General features: G+C 38.4%; 1 protein-coding gene across 1 annotated transcript in view; it reads right to left on the reverse strand.

Moving 5' to 3' along the window:
- The window catches only part of LOC126199401 (intersectin-1-like), a 305,182-nt gene that overhangs the window by 26,443 nt on the left and 264,054 nt on the right, over positions 1 to 14,685 (reverse strand). The window contains 2 exon segments of the mRNA XM_049936323.1: positions 12,562 to 12,699; positions 12,781 to 12,936. Of these exon segments, the coding sequence (XP_049792280.1) occupies positions 12,562 to 12,699; positions 12,781 to 12,936 (294 nt within the window).

Consider the following 14,685-nt stretch of genomic DNA (forward strand, 5'->3'; position numbering starts at 1 on the left):
GTTCAAATCCCGCTGCTGCTTAAATTTTGATTGATAATCAGCATTGGCAGCTGAAGACTTACAGCATAAGAAGTCACTCCTCATTCTGCCAACAGCCTTGTCAAAGAGGGCGGAGGAGCGGACAGAGGTTCAGGGCACTCTCTTGTCCTAGGGGTTGGTAACTGCCCCTAAAGGTGGAAGAATCAGCAATGATCAAAAGCATGAGGATGCAGAAGTCACTGCATTAAAGACACGTAACATGTATCCACAGGACATGTGGCCTGTAACTGAAGAAGTGTTATGATGATGGGCAAAAGATTCCAGAATAGTCCCCCATCTGCAGGAGAGGACTGCCAAGGGACAGGTGACCACGAGAAAAAGATTGAATAATCAACAGAAGGATAACGTTCTACGAGTCAGGGCATGGACTGTCAGAAGCTTGAATGTGGTAGGGAAACTAGAAAATCTGAAAAGAGAAATGCAAAGGCTAAATCTAGATATAGTAGGGATCAGAGAAGTGAAGTGGAAAGAAAACAAGGATTTTTGGTCAGATATGTATAGGGTAATATCAACAGCAGCAGAAAATGGTATAATGGGTGTACGATTCATTATGAATAGGAAGGTAGGGCAGAGAGTGTGTTACTGTGAACAGTTCAGTGATAGGTTTGTTCTTATCAGAATTGACAGCAAACCAACACTGACAACGATATTTCAGGTATACATGCCAACGTCACAAGCTGAAGATGAAGAGATAGAGAAAGTGTATGAGGATATTGAAAGGGTAATAAAGGAATATGAAAATCTAATAGTCATGGGAGACTGGAATGTAGAGGAAGGACTAGAAGAAAAGCCTACCGGAGAATATGGGCTTGGGACAAGGAATGAGAGAAATGGTTGAAATGGCTCTGAGCACTATGGGACTCAACTGCTGAGGTCATTAGTCCCCTAGAACTTAGAACTAGTTAAACCTAACTAACCTAAGGACATCACACACATCCATGCCCGAGGCAGGATTCGAACCTGCGACCGTAGCGGTCTCGCGGTTCCAGACTGCAGCGCCAGAACCGCGCGGCCACTTCGGCCGGCAAGGAATGAGAGAGGAGGAAGACTAATTGATTTCGGTAACAAGTTTCAGCTAGTAATAGTGAATACTCTGTTCAAGAACCACAAGAGGAGGAGGTATACTTGGAAAAGGCTGGGTAATATGGGAACATTTCAGTTAGATTACATCATGGTCAGAGAGAGATTCCGAAATCAGATACTGGGTTGTAAGGCATACCCAGGAGTAGACATAAACTCAGATCACAATATAGTAGTGATGAAGAGTAGGCTGAAGTTTAAGAAATTAGTCAAAAAGAATCAATAAGCAAAGAAGTGGGATACAAAGTACTAAGGAATGACGAGACACGATTGAAGTTCTCTCAGGCTATAGATACAACAATAAGGAATAGCTCAATAGGCAGTACAGTTGAAGAGGAATGGATGTGTCTAAAAATGGCTATTACAGAAGTTGGGAAGGAAAACATAGGTACAAAGAAGGCCACTGTGAAGAAACCATGGGTAACAGAAGAAATACTTCAATTGATTGATGGAAGGAGGAAGTACAAAAATATCCCGGGAAACTCAAGAATAGAGAAATACAAGTCGCTGAGGAATGAAATAAAAAGGAAGTGCAGGGAAGCTAAGACGAAATGGCTGCAGGAAAAATGTGAAGACATTGAAAAAGAAATTATTTTTGGAAGAACAGACTCAGCATACAGAAAAGTCAAAACAACATTCAGGGACATTAAAAGCAAGGGTGATAACATTAAGAGTGCACTGGGAATTCCACTATTAAATGCAGAGGAGAAAGCAGATAGGTAGAGAGAATACACTGAAAGCCTCTATGAGGGGAGAGATTTGTCTGATGTGATAGAAGAAGAAACAGGAGTCAATTTAGAAGAGATAGGGGATCCAGTATTAGAATCAGAATTTAAAAGAGCCTTGGAGGACTTAAGATCAAATAAGGCAGAAGGGCTAGAGAATATTCCATCAGATTTTCTGAAATCATTGGGGGAAGTGGCAACAAAACGACTTTTCACATTAGTGTGTAGACCGTATGAGTCTGGTAACATACCATCTGACTTTCAGGAAAGCATTATCCACACAATTCCGAAGACAGCATGAGCTGACAAGTGCAAGAATTACTGCATAATCAGGGCAACAGCTCATGCATCCAAGTTGCTTACAAGAATAATATACAGAAGAATGGAAAAGAAAATTGAGGATGCACTAGATGATGATCAGTTTGGCTTTAGGAAAGGTAAAGGCATGAGAGAGGCAATTCTAACGTTGCATTAATAATGGAAGCAATACTAAAGAAAAATCAAGACACATTCATCGGATTTGTCGACCTGGAAAAAGTGTTCGACAATGTAAAATGGTGCAAGATGTTCAAAATTATGAGAAAAGTAGGGGTAAGCTATAGGGAGAGATGAGTCATATACAATATATACAACAGTGAAGAGGGAATAATAACAGTGGACAATCAAGAACGAAGTGCTCATATTAGAAAGAGTGTAAGACAAGGGTGTAGCCTTTCGCCCCTACTGTTCAGTCTGTAGATCGAGGAAGCAATGACTGAAATAAAAGATAGGTTCAGGAGTAGAATTAAAATTCTATGTGAAAGGATATTGATGATATGATTCACTGACGATATTGCTATCCTGAGTGAAACTGGAGAAGAATTACATGATCTGCTGAATGGAATGAAAAATCTAATGAGTACAGAGTATGGATTGAGAGTAAATTGTAGAAAGACAAAGGTAATGAGAAGTAGTAGAAAAGAGAACAGCAAGAAACTTAACATGAGGATTGATGGTCACAAAGTAGATGAAGTTAAGGCATTCTGGTACCTAGGCAGTAAAATAACCAATGACGGACAGAGCAAGGAGGACATCGAAAGCAGACTAGCAATGGCAAAAAGGGCATTCCTGGCCAAGAGAAGTCTGCTAATATCAAATATCAGCTGTAATTTGAGGAAGAAATTTCTGAGAATGAATGTCTGGAGTACAGCATTCTATGGCAGAGAAGCATGGACTGTGGGAAAACCGGAACAGAAAAGAATCGAAGCATTTGAGATGTGGAGCTACAGATGAATGTTGAAAATTAAGTGGACTAATAAGATACAGAATGAGGAGGTTCCACACAGAATCAGAGAGGAAAGGAATATGTGGAGAACACTGATAAGGAGAAGGGACAGGATGATAGGACATCTATTAAGACATGAGGGAATGACTTCCATGGTACTAGCGGGAGCTGTAGAGGGCAAAGACTGTAGAGGAACACAGAGATTTGAATACATCCAGCAAACAATTGAGGATGTAGGTTGCAAGTGCTACTCTGAGATGAAGAGGTTGGCACAGGGGAGGAATTCGTGGCAGGTCGCATCCAACCAGTCAGAAGACTGATGACAAAAAAAAGAAACGAAGTATAAGGACTTGCTGAAAAGTAATTTCCCCATTATGTGGAAACTCTTAAATGTTTTTAAATATAACTAATACTATTAACATTCTACATCTTTATTCGTAATGTTTCCATAATTGCAGCTCTCTGCTAGTAGAGGGCTCTGAATTGTGTGTGTAATACGACAGTGTGTAACATAACTATGTTGGTGTGCGAAAAACAGTGTGCTGTAATTGACTTCTGAATTTGAAGAGTTTGTACACACATGGGGCACCCTCTTCTTCAGCATGACAATGCCAGAGCATACATGACACCTTTAGCAATCTAACACCTTGGGTTAACTCCCTTTGATCATCCTCCAGAAAGTCCTGACTTGCTCTCGTCCAATTTTCATCTGTTTCCAAAACTTAAAGAACACCTTCGAGGACTTCATTGTGGTAGTGGTGAAGTGGTGCAAGCAGAGATGAGGTTGTGGCAAGGTCAACACAGTAAAATATTCTACAATGATGGTATCAACAAACTGGTCTCTCATTGAGATATATGTTTGTCATCAGAGTGACTACATTGAGAAATAAATATGTAGACATGGAGAATGAAGATGTAGAATTTTAATGAAGTTTGTTTTATTTAAAAAGCTTGGAGAGTTTTCACATAAAAAATTCAGCAGCATTACTTTTCACTATGCCACTGCATCTCGACATTTGTGGACAAGACAGGAAATAAAAGCAGACTGCTGAACTCCATTTTCAAATGTTCCTTTAGAAATGAAAATCAAGGGTTGTTGCCCAATTTAATTCTTTCACCACTGCAACAATGAGTGATATAGATATTGGTATCAGTGGTGTTGAGAAACAGCTGAAATCACTAAAACTGTACAAAGCCCCATGGTTTGATGACATCTCTATCAGACTCTGCATCGAATTTGCAGCCAAGCTAGCCCTCTTTTCGCCATAATATACTTTAGATCCCTTGAACAAAAAACTGTTGCCCCCAGTAGTTGGAAAAAAGCACAGGTCATCTGCCTACAAGAAAGGTAGCATAAAATTATCATGCAATTTCCTTGACATTCCTTTGTTGTATATTGTTAGAATATATTCTGAGCTCAAACACAATGTTCTCCTCCATGCCAGATAGTACTGATTCCAAACACATCAGTCATGAGAAACCAAACTTGCACTATTCTTACAAGACATCCTGAAAGGCAAGGATCAAGGCAGACAGGTACGTGCCACATTTCTTGACTTCTAAAAAGCATTTGACTCAGAATAACTTGTTATTAAAAGTATGGTCGTGTGGTGTATTAAGTAAAATTTGTGACTACTTGGTAGAGAAACTTATCTTGGATGTAAAATCATAAACAAATGTAGAATTAACTTTGGGTGTGCTCTGGAGGAGTGTGCTGGGACTCTGTCTATGTTATATACTAATGACCTTGTAGGCAATATTAATAATAATGCTGAACATTGAACAGACAATTTCTTTATTTATAATGAGTACTGTTTGAAAATGTAAGATTTAAAAGTGATGTTAAAGATTGGTGACTGGCTTTAAATGTTAAGAAATGTAAAATTTTGCACTTCACAAATTGAAAAGAAAAGAAAAAAAAAGTATCTTGTGAATAAAATATCAATGAGTTACAGTTGGAATTCATCAACTCGTATAACTACATAAGTGTAACAATTTGTAGGGACATTAAATCGTAAGTTGATGGCAGACTTTGGTTCATGGGTGAATAGTAGTGAAGTCAATCAGCCTACAAAGAAAATGCTTATAACATACTCATGTGACCCATCCTAGGGTACTGTTTATGTGTGTAGGACTTGTACCAAATAGGATAAATAAGAATAATGAATATGTACACTGAAGGGCAGGATAAATAGTCACAGGTTTGTTTGAACAATGGGAAAGTGTCATGGAGTTGCTGAAGAAAGTTGACTGGTCGATGCTGGAAGAGAGGTGCAAATTATCATGAGAAAGCCTGCTTACAAATTTTCATGACCTAGCTTTAACTGAGGCTCCATGAATATGCTACAACCATCTATGTATTGCTAATTACTGTGTGCACAGAGGCATTTATGCTCTCTATACATGAAAGGAACAGGAAGAAGTCCCAATAACTCGTACAACGGGAAGTACCCCTTGCTATTCACTTCACAGTGTTTTGTGGAGTATGGATGTAGATGTAGAATACTCATGTGATACTTCTTACAATATTGCTCAAGTATGTAATATCCACATCACACAGGACTAACAGGGGAGACTAAACATGGAAAAAGAATTGCAGAATGAATGGTCATATGTTGGTTTGACCTATGGGAGAGTTTGATAAAAATGTTGAAAAACCTGAACTGCCAGACACTTTAAGATAAGTTGCCAGTTGTCCCTTGATGGCATATTTACGAAGTTCAAGAACCAGCATCAATTGACATATCTAGGAATATATTACAACCTCTTACATGTTATTCCCACAGGAATCTTGAAGACCAAGAACCAGTACCAAGTGAGGAATCTAAAAATATACCACAACCATGCATGTACAATTTTAACAGGGACATTGAAGATAGAATTATACTATTTCAAATACATGAGAGAGAGAGAGAGAGAGAGAGAGAGGAGAGAGAGAGAGAGAGAGAGAGAGAGAGGGAGATTAGAGTTTAAAATCCCATCAACATTGAGGTCATTAGAGACTGAGCAGAAGCTCGGATTACAAAAGGATATGGGAGGAAATCAGCCATGCCATTTTTCAAAGGAACTATCCTGGCATTTGCTGGAGTGATTTAGGGAAATCATGAAAACCTAAATCTGGATAGCTGGATGGGGATTTGAACCATTGTCCCAACAAAAGCGAGTCCAGTGTGCTAAACACTGCACCACCTCACTTGGTAAGTACACACAGAAGCATTTAAGTAGTCATCTGCCCTGTTCTATACATAAATGGAATTGGAACAGTCATGATATGTCGTTCAATGGAAATTAACCTCCAACAAATGATCCACAATGATTTGCAAAGTATATATACATAGATTTATCATCAGTGCTCTGAATCATATTTTACCATTACAGAGGCAACTCTTATAATGTACACACAGCATTGCCCAACACAGTGTGTCTCAACAACAAACTGCCTCCATCATCAGAGTCATCAGTTTTGACGACATGTTGAGCTCCCTTGACTTGGCTAGCCAGCTGTGTCAATTTACACTCCCAATGGGCCCCCATGATTCCCTGTGTTGGTCAAGTCTTCTGCAGTTGGATGGTAGATCTCATGAAAGCTGCTTGCCATTTGTACCATCTCTGCCAGAATTACCTGGAGTACAATTTGATGCTGTTCTTTTTGGTACCAGTGTTATCCTTGTTTAACTGAAGAAGAAATAAGTTACTCATTATGGCAGAAAGTGTCCATCGGTACTCAATATATAGATGAGCCAATTATGCCATGACTTAGAATTCCCTACAAAAGTATGGTAAGAATGCACTACAGAAGTCACCACCAACAGGTTGTCCAACAAAGAGTTCTAGAAGACAGAAAACGTGATTTCTACAACAAAAAATAGTTGACTGAAGCTGCTAACACCAAGCAAGCTGATCAATAACCAAGCTGTAAACTCACTAATTACTACAGAGTCTGTGCGATATCTATTTAGCCACCTGGTCTTCCTGTTGGTAGAGCCTACACAGTATTGCAGACTTGTTTGAATGTTTAACCCCATGGCAAGCGCTGAAGATAATTACGCCAGTGGGCACATGCGGCACTCAGTGCTGCCGAACATCAAATACCATTTAAATGACACTTTTTTAGTTTTCTGGTAGAATTTATAGTAGTAGTTTTGAGCTACAAGTAAGATCATTATAGATAAAGAATTCAGTGCTATTACAGGCCTTTATTAAAGCAAGTTTTACAGAAATGTGTAGTCAAGAGAAATGAAAATAATGTTAGTCATAATAAAGAACCAGACATCCAGTTAAAAAAAAAAGTCATGAACACACATCACGAATCACACGCTTTGTTCCTCTGGAGAAGCTCTGTCACAATGTTGTAGCTGTGTTGCTTGCAAACAAATCTTTTCAATTGTTGCAAGTCACAGTAGTTTTGTATTTTACCACCACAGAGATAGCACCTTCTAACACCTCTTTGTTACTTATGGGGGCTGATCGATAGGGTGACAGAAATCCTTATGTCCCTCGGTAAAATAACAAGTTAAGGCCCATTTTTCAACTGACTCTCCATTACAGCCAAGGCCAGGTTTATGAGGTACATTCTTCTTTCAAATCTTTTATCTGATTGTCTTTGAAGAACAGTGCTTGAGAATTGATTCCAGCAATATCCAGATATTAGAAAAACAATGTCAAGGGCTAACTTCTTATTGTCCTCTGTGTGGAGTAGGATGTACACATGTAATCAACAATATCTACACCACCTTTGGTTGCATTGTAGTCCGGCTTTACAACAGACTTTCCTTTAGAAATTTCTGTTTCATCAGTCTCACCACTGACGGCAGAAAAAGCACAACCTTGTTTCTTTTTGTTCAGCATGAAACAAGACAGAAGTCATCCTGAAATCTGAAAAGACAGTTTCCAGTTTCCCACGAATTGCTTGGCAAAAATTCTGGAGGAATTTCCTTCTTGACCTTTTTCAGTGTCCCTATGATGGTTAGCCCATTTTCTAGCAGATAATGTACTATAGGACAACTACTACAATACTTGTCTGTAGTTACATTCCCGTAAGTGCCCTTGATTGGTTCAACTAATCTCTTCACAATATCCATAGGCTACTTAGATGCAAGATATAGTCCAGGATTCTGTCTGCTGCAGTACACTTCAAAGCTACCAGTGTAAAATGTCTTGCTATCGCATAATGTGCACAACTTCAAACCAGTCTTGGCAGGCTCATTGGGCATGTACTGCACAAAACTACAAAGTCCACAAAAATGAACAAGTATTTTGTCTATGGTTGTGAGCTCCTCTGGGCTGTAGTTTTTTCTGCAGTTGTTAAAAAATGCAGAGGAGATCATGAATGGCAGCAATTTTGTCAATTGCAAATCACTCTTTTGTCATTGAAGAATCGTCAAACCTCAGTGACCAGAGCAAGAACAGAAAGCGTTTTTAGGTAAATGCTGCCCTGATAATAATCTTTCCTGTGCCATTTGATGCCCACAGCTCTAATACGTTTGCACACCCTCCTTTTTGGACAGCAATGAGAAACAGTGCTCCTAAGAGAGCCATTATTTCAGAAGCAGAAGTATTTCTGCAGTCTCTGTCCCTTGCGTAAAACAGATGAATCTCGTTATCTATATATCTATTGGTGTTCACAACAACACAGTCAATTATCTTAGGATCAAAAAATTTGAGAAAATTTCAATTTCAGTTTTAGTTCCTGTAGCATTGCGTTTCGGGCCAGGTAAGACTTAGATTATGTTCTTACGCTCTGTTTTACCTGGCACCACAACGGATTATTTATCCAGTGGCACTCATCATTTGGTAATTCATTCACTTCATTCCCACCATTGCATGATTGTTCAGATTCATCGGAATAATCTGCAGCCTCTATTATTTCTGCTGCGTCATCACTATCAAAGAAATCAGCATAATTCTCTGTCAGATTGTTCTAGAAGAAGGCATTAAATGTCATCTGGCGTCAATCCTTTTCTTTGTGTGAACCTTCTGTTGTGATTCGCCGATCTTTCAAAGTGCCATCGCGCAGTTACGCGCGTCCTCTACATGCGGCGCTGTCTGCCAGCCATGCAGCAGCAGCACCATCTAAGTGGCCAGCCAGCCAGCGGCCGCTAGACTTGGACTCAGTTATGATTTGACTGTTAAAGTGTACACATGTCTTACTCTGTTTACTTGATCTGTGACTTTCATGTATTGCGTCTTCCTTGAAATATATTTGTTCAACTTGAAGTTATTACACCTTCAGGACAATATGAAAAGTATAATGCTAATCTTCAGCACCAGTGAAGTTGCCCACTTCATAGATAAGTCATGGCTATTATGAAGGGTGTTATAATGCAATAATAGTGAAACTTGTCACATGACAATATCATCAAAGTATACCTAGCTCCATTGTTGTGTGCTTGGCATGCTAACTTAATTACATAAAGAAATCTGAATGCTGCCATCCACCCGCCACTTGGTATAAGATGAACCTATACAGAGTTTGTGCTGTTGTCAAGCTTTTTCCTGAAGAGAATGAAAAGCATGCAACTTTGAAAGTCAGTGGTTGATGTCAGATGTAGCATCAGACGGGGAAGAACTATTCATACAGGGCTATGGAAAATCCACATGAACTGTACAAGTCCCTTCAGCACATACAACAAATGAGTGAGTGGTGTGCAATGTCATGTAGGTAAATTTTCATCACACTTGTTCATGGCACAGTGGACAGTCAGTGCTAAATATATATGGTGTGACACATTGTAAGCATTATACTTTAAGACCAACTAAATTGTGCATGTTTTCAGAAGGACTATGATACAGCTCATGCAACCAACAACAGCATGACTTGCTCGGATCGGTGTTTTCATGGACAAGTAATTTTGGGGGTGTTCAGGCCTCCTTGGTTTTCTGATTTATACCTGCCTGATACTTTCTTGCGAAGATATGTTAAGTATGCTTTTTACAGAGCTCACCCTCATGCTTTTTCCAAATTATGGAAAGTAATTGAAGAATATGTTGCTGCAATAATTCAACTATCATTGCAACATATGTTTCAATACATGCAATCTCATAATCAATTATGTGAGTCATGTAATGGAAGTCACTTTAAACAACTTTTGTAATTAGACATTTTCCTATAAGATTGTATTGCATTTTGAACACCCTATACACAGTGGTGGATACGGAAAAACCTCAAGGAGGGTGCACTAAAGCTGTCTTGAGCTGCCTTTACTTTTACCATAATAAAAAATAAACAAATCACATACAAAGTTTAAGAAAGTTTTATTTAAACTAATAATACACATAGACAAGACAATGCCATCTTTCGATAAAAAAAAGTTACAATTAATACTTCACAATCAATTGATCACTCTCACTCTTCTCTAATCTTCCACTTGCACTTGCTAAATCTATAACTTTTTACTTATTCATTCTTCAGTCTTAATATTTCTGCTTCTGAATGTAAACTAGCTTCCTATTCAGTGAATAGTCCGCATTTATAACGCTACATATTGAAGGTGCTATGTACAACAAAACAGTAGAATATTAGCGACTTTTCTCGAACAAATGCCAGACAGAATAACATACTGAGATCACTAGAATGGCCGCTACTTTTCTCGTAGGTGTGTGTTAGCTATCTATGTGCCAGACAGAAATGTATAAAATATGATGATGCGGACAGACGTGCTACATAGGAAAGTACAACTACTCGATAACTCGACTCAGTTGAGTCAACTGATGAAAGAAACAAACAAATAGCATGCAGACTGACTGGTGGGGACAGCGAGGGTGGCAATGCGGGTGGCCCCACAAGGGGGAGGGGGAGGGTTGCACTCCACATGCCCCCCATATGTATCTGCCACCGCCTGTACAAGTGAAGAGGCTCTAGAATATTTACTTGGTGCAGAAAAACTAAGGAGTTTGTCTGGTGCAGAATATGCTGGCATCATACAGAGCTATATTGATTCAACTCTGAAGTCCACCCAGCATAATTTAAGTGCAATTCATTTTGAGACCATGATTTTTAAGATGATACCACATACATTGTGCTACAATTGTCATAAATCTCTGACATCAGCCACTACTGACAATGTCTGTGGATGTCATACCAATCTGACAGAACTACACTACCTAACAATGAAGAACTAAGCAAACAATATAGTAAGCATAGGACCAAGTAAATGGCTTATTTCATGCAAGAAAGATAATTGATTATAATATTTATAAGCCTAACACCCCTTCCCTTTCCTAAAGAGCAGATATAAAACAAATGAGAGTATCAAATACAGTGTGAACACCCTGAATTAGTAAACACTGAAAAAATAAACAATCATTTTATGAAAAGATACTTTAACTATCAGTAATTGTGTTTCCCTGATGATTCTAAGAATATATGGTCAGGTTAATGAAAAACAAACAAAAATATGATACCAAAACTTTATTGTGGTTAATTTTCTTCTTGTTAATGAGTTTGTTAGAGATGGAACATGTCTTCATAGAAATGTTGCTGAGTTTCACCTACAATGCCTTAAAGAAAATGTCACAGAACTTGAAACAAAGTGACCACAATGGGATTTGACGCCAGCTCTCCTCGAATAAGAGAGAAATTTAGTACCCATGTACTACCATATTCAGTCAAGAAATAATAGTTTGTATAAGTAATATAACTAGTCTATTTGAAATGTGTGTCTTAAAAGGAGGATATAAGATGAACATCAACAAAAGCAAAACGAGGATAATGGAATGTAGTCGAATTAAGTCGGGTGATGCTGAGGGAATTAGATTAGGAAATGAGACACTTAAAGCAGTAGAGGAGTTTTGCTATTTGGGGAGCAAAATAACTGATTATGGTCGAAGTAGAGAGGATATAAAATGTAGACTGGCAATGGCAAGGAAAGCGTTTCTGAAGAAGAGAAATTTGTTAACATCGGGTATAGATTTAAGTGTCAGGAAGTCGTTTCTGAAAGTATATGTATGGAGTGTAGCCATGTATGGAAGTGAAACATGGACGATAACTAGTTTGGACAAGAAGAGAATAGAAGCTTTCGAAATGTGGTGCTACAGAAGAATGCTGAAGATTAGATGAGTAGATCACATAACTAATGAGGAGGTACTGAATAGGATTGGGGAGAAGAGGAGTTTGTGGCATAACTTGACTAGAAGAAGGGATCGGTTGGTAGGACATGTTCTGAGGCATCAAGGGATCACCAATTTAGTACTGGAGGGCAGCGTGTAGGGTAAAAATTGTAGAGGGAGACCAAGAGATGAATACACTAAGCAGATTCAGAAGGATGTAGGTTGCAGTAGGTACTGGGAGATGAAGAAGCTTGCACAGGATAGGGTAGCATTGAGAGCTGCATCAAACCAGTCTCAGGACTGAAGACCACAACAACAACATATTTGAAATGCTTTAGAGGTACAAACATGATCTTCTATGAAACTATAGCTAAATAATAATTAAATATGAGTTTCAACACTTACCTTTTTATAGATTTTAAATGAGATACCAGCATGCCTTTCAAATGAGAATGAGTGAGTACTACCAAGAGATTTTTGTGGCTGGGCTAAGAGCAGAAAATCATTCATCAAGAATGCAACCAGTTCTTTCCCACTTTTAGCCTGATAAAATAAAGAAATATTTTAGTTTCTTTGTAAGCAATCATAAAAGAAAAAAGTATCTTCATGTTTCCTTCCACATACTTTATGCAGAATGCCATGATGAAGGAATTTTCTGGGTCCTAGAGAATTTGTAAGAGAATTAAAAATTAACTGCTCCTCCAAGCCATCACAATGGATATGCCCCTGAAGCCATTCTAATCGTTCTGAGTTCTCTTTTTCTCTCACACCTTCATTTACCTGAAAACAAAAGACATGAATGCACTAATTCTGTACAAACAATGTAAGGGAAAATAGGTACAAACAATACATAGTTAAGAAAAATTTGAGTAGTTCATCGAGTGTGGTTATAATAGATTAGTGCATAAGTTCATAGTGCTTTTGTTTTGCATTGTGGTATTCCAGTTGCTATGGTTTATTTATCAACTATTATTTTTTATTTGTAGTTCATTCACTATTGCTATCTGAGTTTACATATTGTTATTTTGTCATTTGGAGACAGTAAGTGGAGCTGTGGACACCAAAAAAGGGAGTGCCAAGTGGTGAAATCTGATAATTTCCAACATATTCATCTATATTAGTTCAACAGAATAGTGACGGCAGCAGTCATGTATGGGGACAACACCGTTGGATAAATTATGGAAAGAAAACAGTTTTCTTGTTTTAAGAAGGAACAGTTTGACATTAATGACTCTTGTTCAGGAAGGTGTTTGTGATTTGATAAAGATTGTTTAAACACATTAATTCACAATGATCCATGTCAGTGTACACGGGAACTGGAAAATGTGATGAACTGTGATGATTCCACCATCGTGCAACATCTTTGTGCAATGGGGAAGGTTCAAAAATCGGGTGTATGGGTACCACATGCTCTAAGCCAAAATCACAAAAAACAGCTAGTGGTCGTAAGTGTATCCCTATTTGCTCATCACTTGGCTTGTTAAAATCACTGACCATTCCTATGCTGTATCATTACTGGTGATGAGAACTGATGCCCTTATGCTAACATAAGAAAAAGAAAGGAATGGTTGAGCTGAATCAATGTAGCAACTCCTCATACAATTCGCCGAGATGTAACCATACTTGCAGGCCGCTGTGGCCGAGAGGTTCTAGGCACTTCAGTCTGGAACTGTGCTGCTGCTACGGTCGCAGGTTCCAATCCTGCCTCAGGCATGGATGTGTGCGATGTTCTTGGGTTAGTTAGGTTTAAGTAGTTCTAAGTCTAGGGGACTGATGACCTCAGATGTTAAGTCCCATAGTGCTTGGAGCCATTTGAACCATTTTTTTTTAACCATAACTGCTGACATTCCTTGTCAACAGCTGAGACATCTTGCTCACACAATCCAAGAACAATGACCAGGAAGACTTCGTGAAGTGGGAAGTCATTCCATACCCACCTTATTCACTTGATCTTGCCCTCTCAGATTTTCACCTTTTCTGCTCTCTATCAAACAATCTTCAAGGAACTTTCTTTCCACATGAAAATGCACTCCGAACATGGCTTGACATGTTCTTCACTTCAAAACCACATAATTTTTATAATCATGGAATTGAGAAGTTACCTGTGTATTGGTGGACTGTTGTAAGTACTAAAGGAGAATATATTATTGATGACTAAAGTCTCTATTATGAGTATCTGTTGCGTTTATTAAACTTATGGAAAAAAGTTACGAACTTATGCACTAACCTAATATATTGTACCAAATTTTATTCCTTCATGAATACCTGTATAGACCCAGTCCAACTAAGAATAAATAATGACAATTTCCAATCAGTCAGTCAATTGACAAAGTGGGAAGGTAATAACCACTTATTTCCAAAAGTGGTGTGATCAACATGAAGTGTCTTCAAAATATAATATTATTTGATAGAGAATGAGGGAATAGTTATACAGAAAGTTAAAGAATAAAACATTTCATAAGTCAAGGATCTTTCAGCAACAGTATTAAAAGTATTCGGTGATGTAATTTTCCCATTAACACCAAAACT

The sequence above is a fragment of the Schistocerca nitens genome, chromosome 1 (genome assembly GCF_023898315.1).
Source record: "Schistocerca nitens isolate TAMUIC-IGC-003100 chromosome 1, iqSchNite1.1, whole genome shotgun sequence".
NCBI classification, from domain to species: domain Eukaryota; kingdom Metazoa; phylum Arthropoda; class Insecta; order Orthoptera; family Acrididae; genus Schistocerca; species Schistocerca nitens.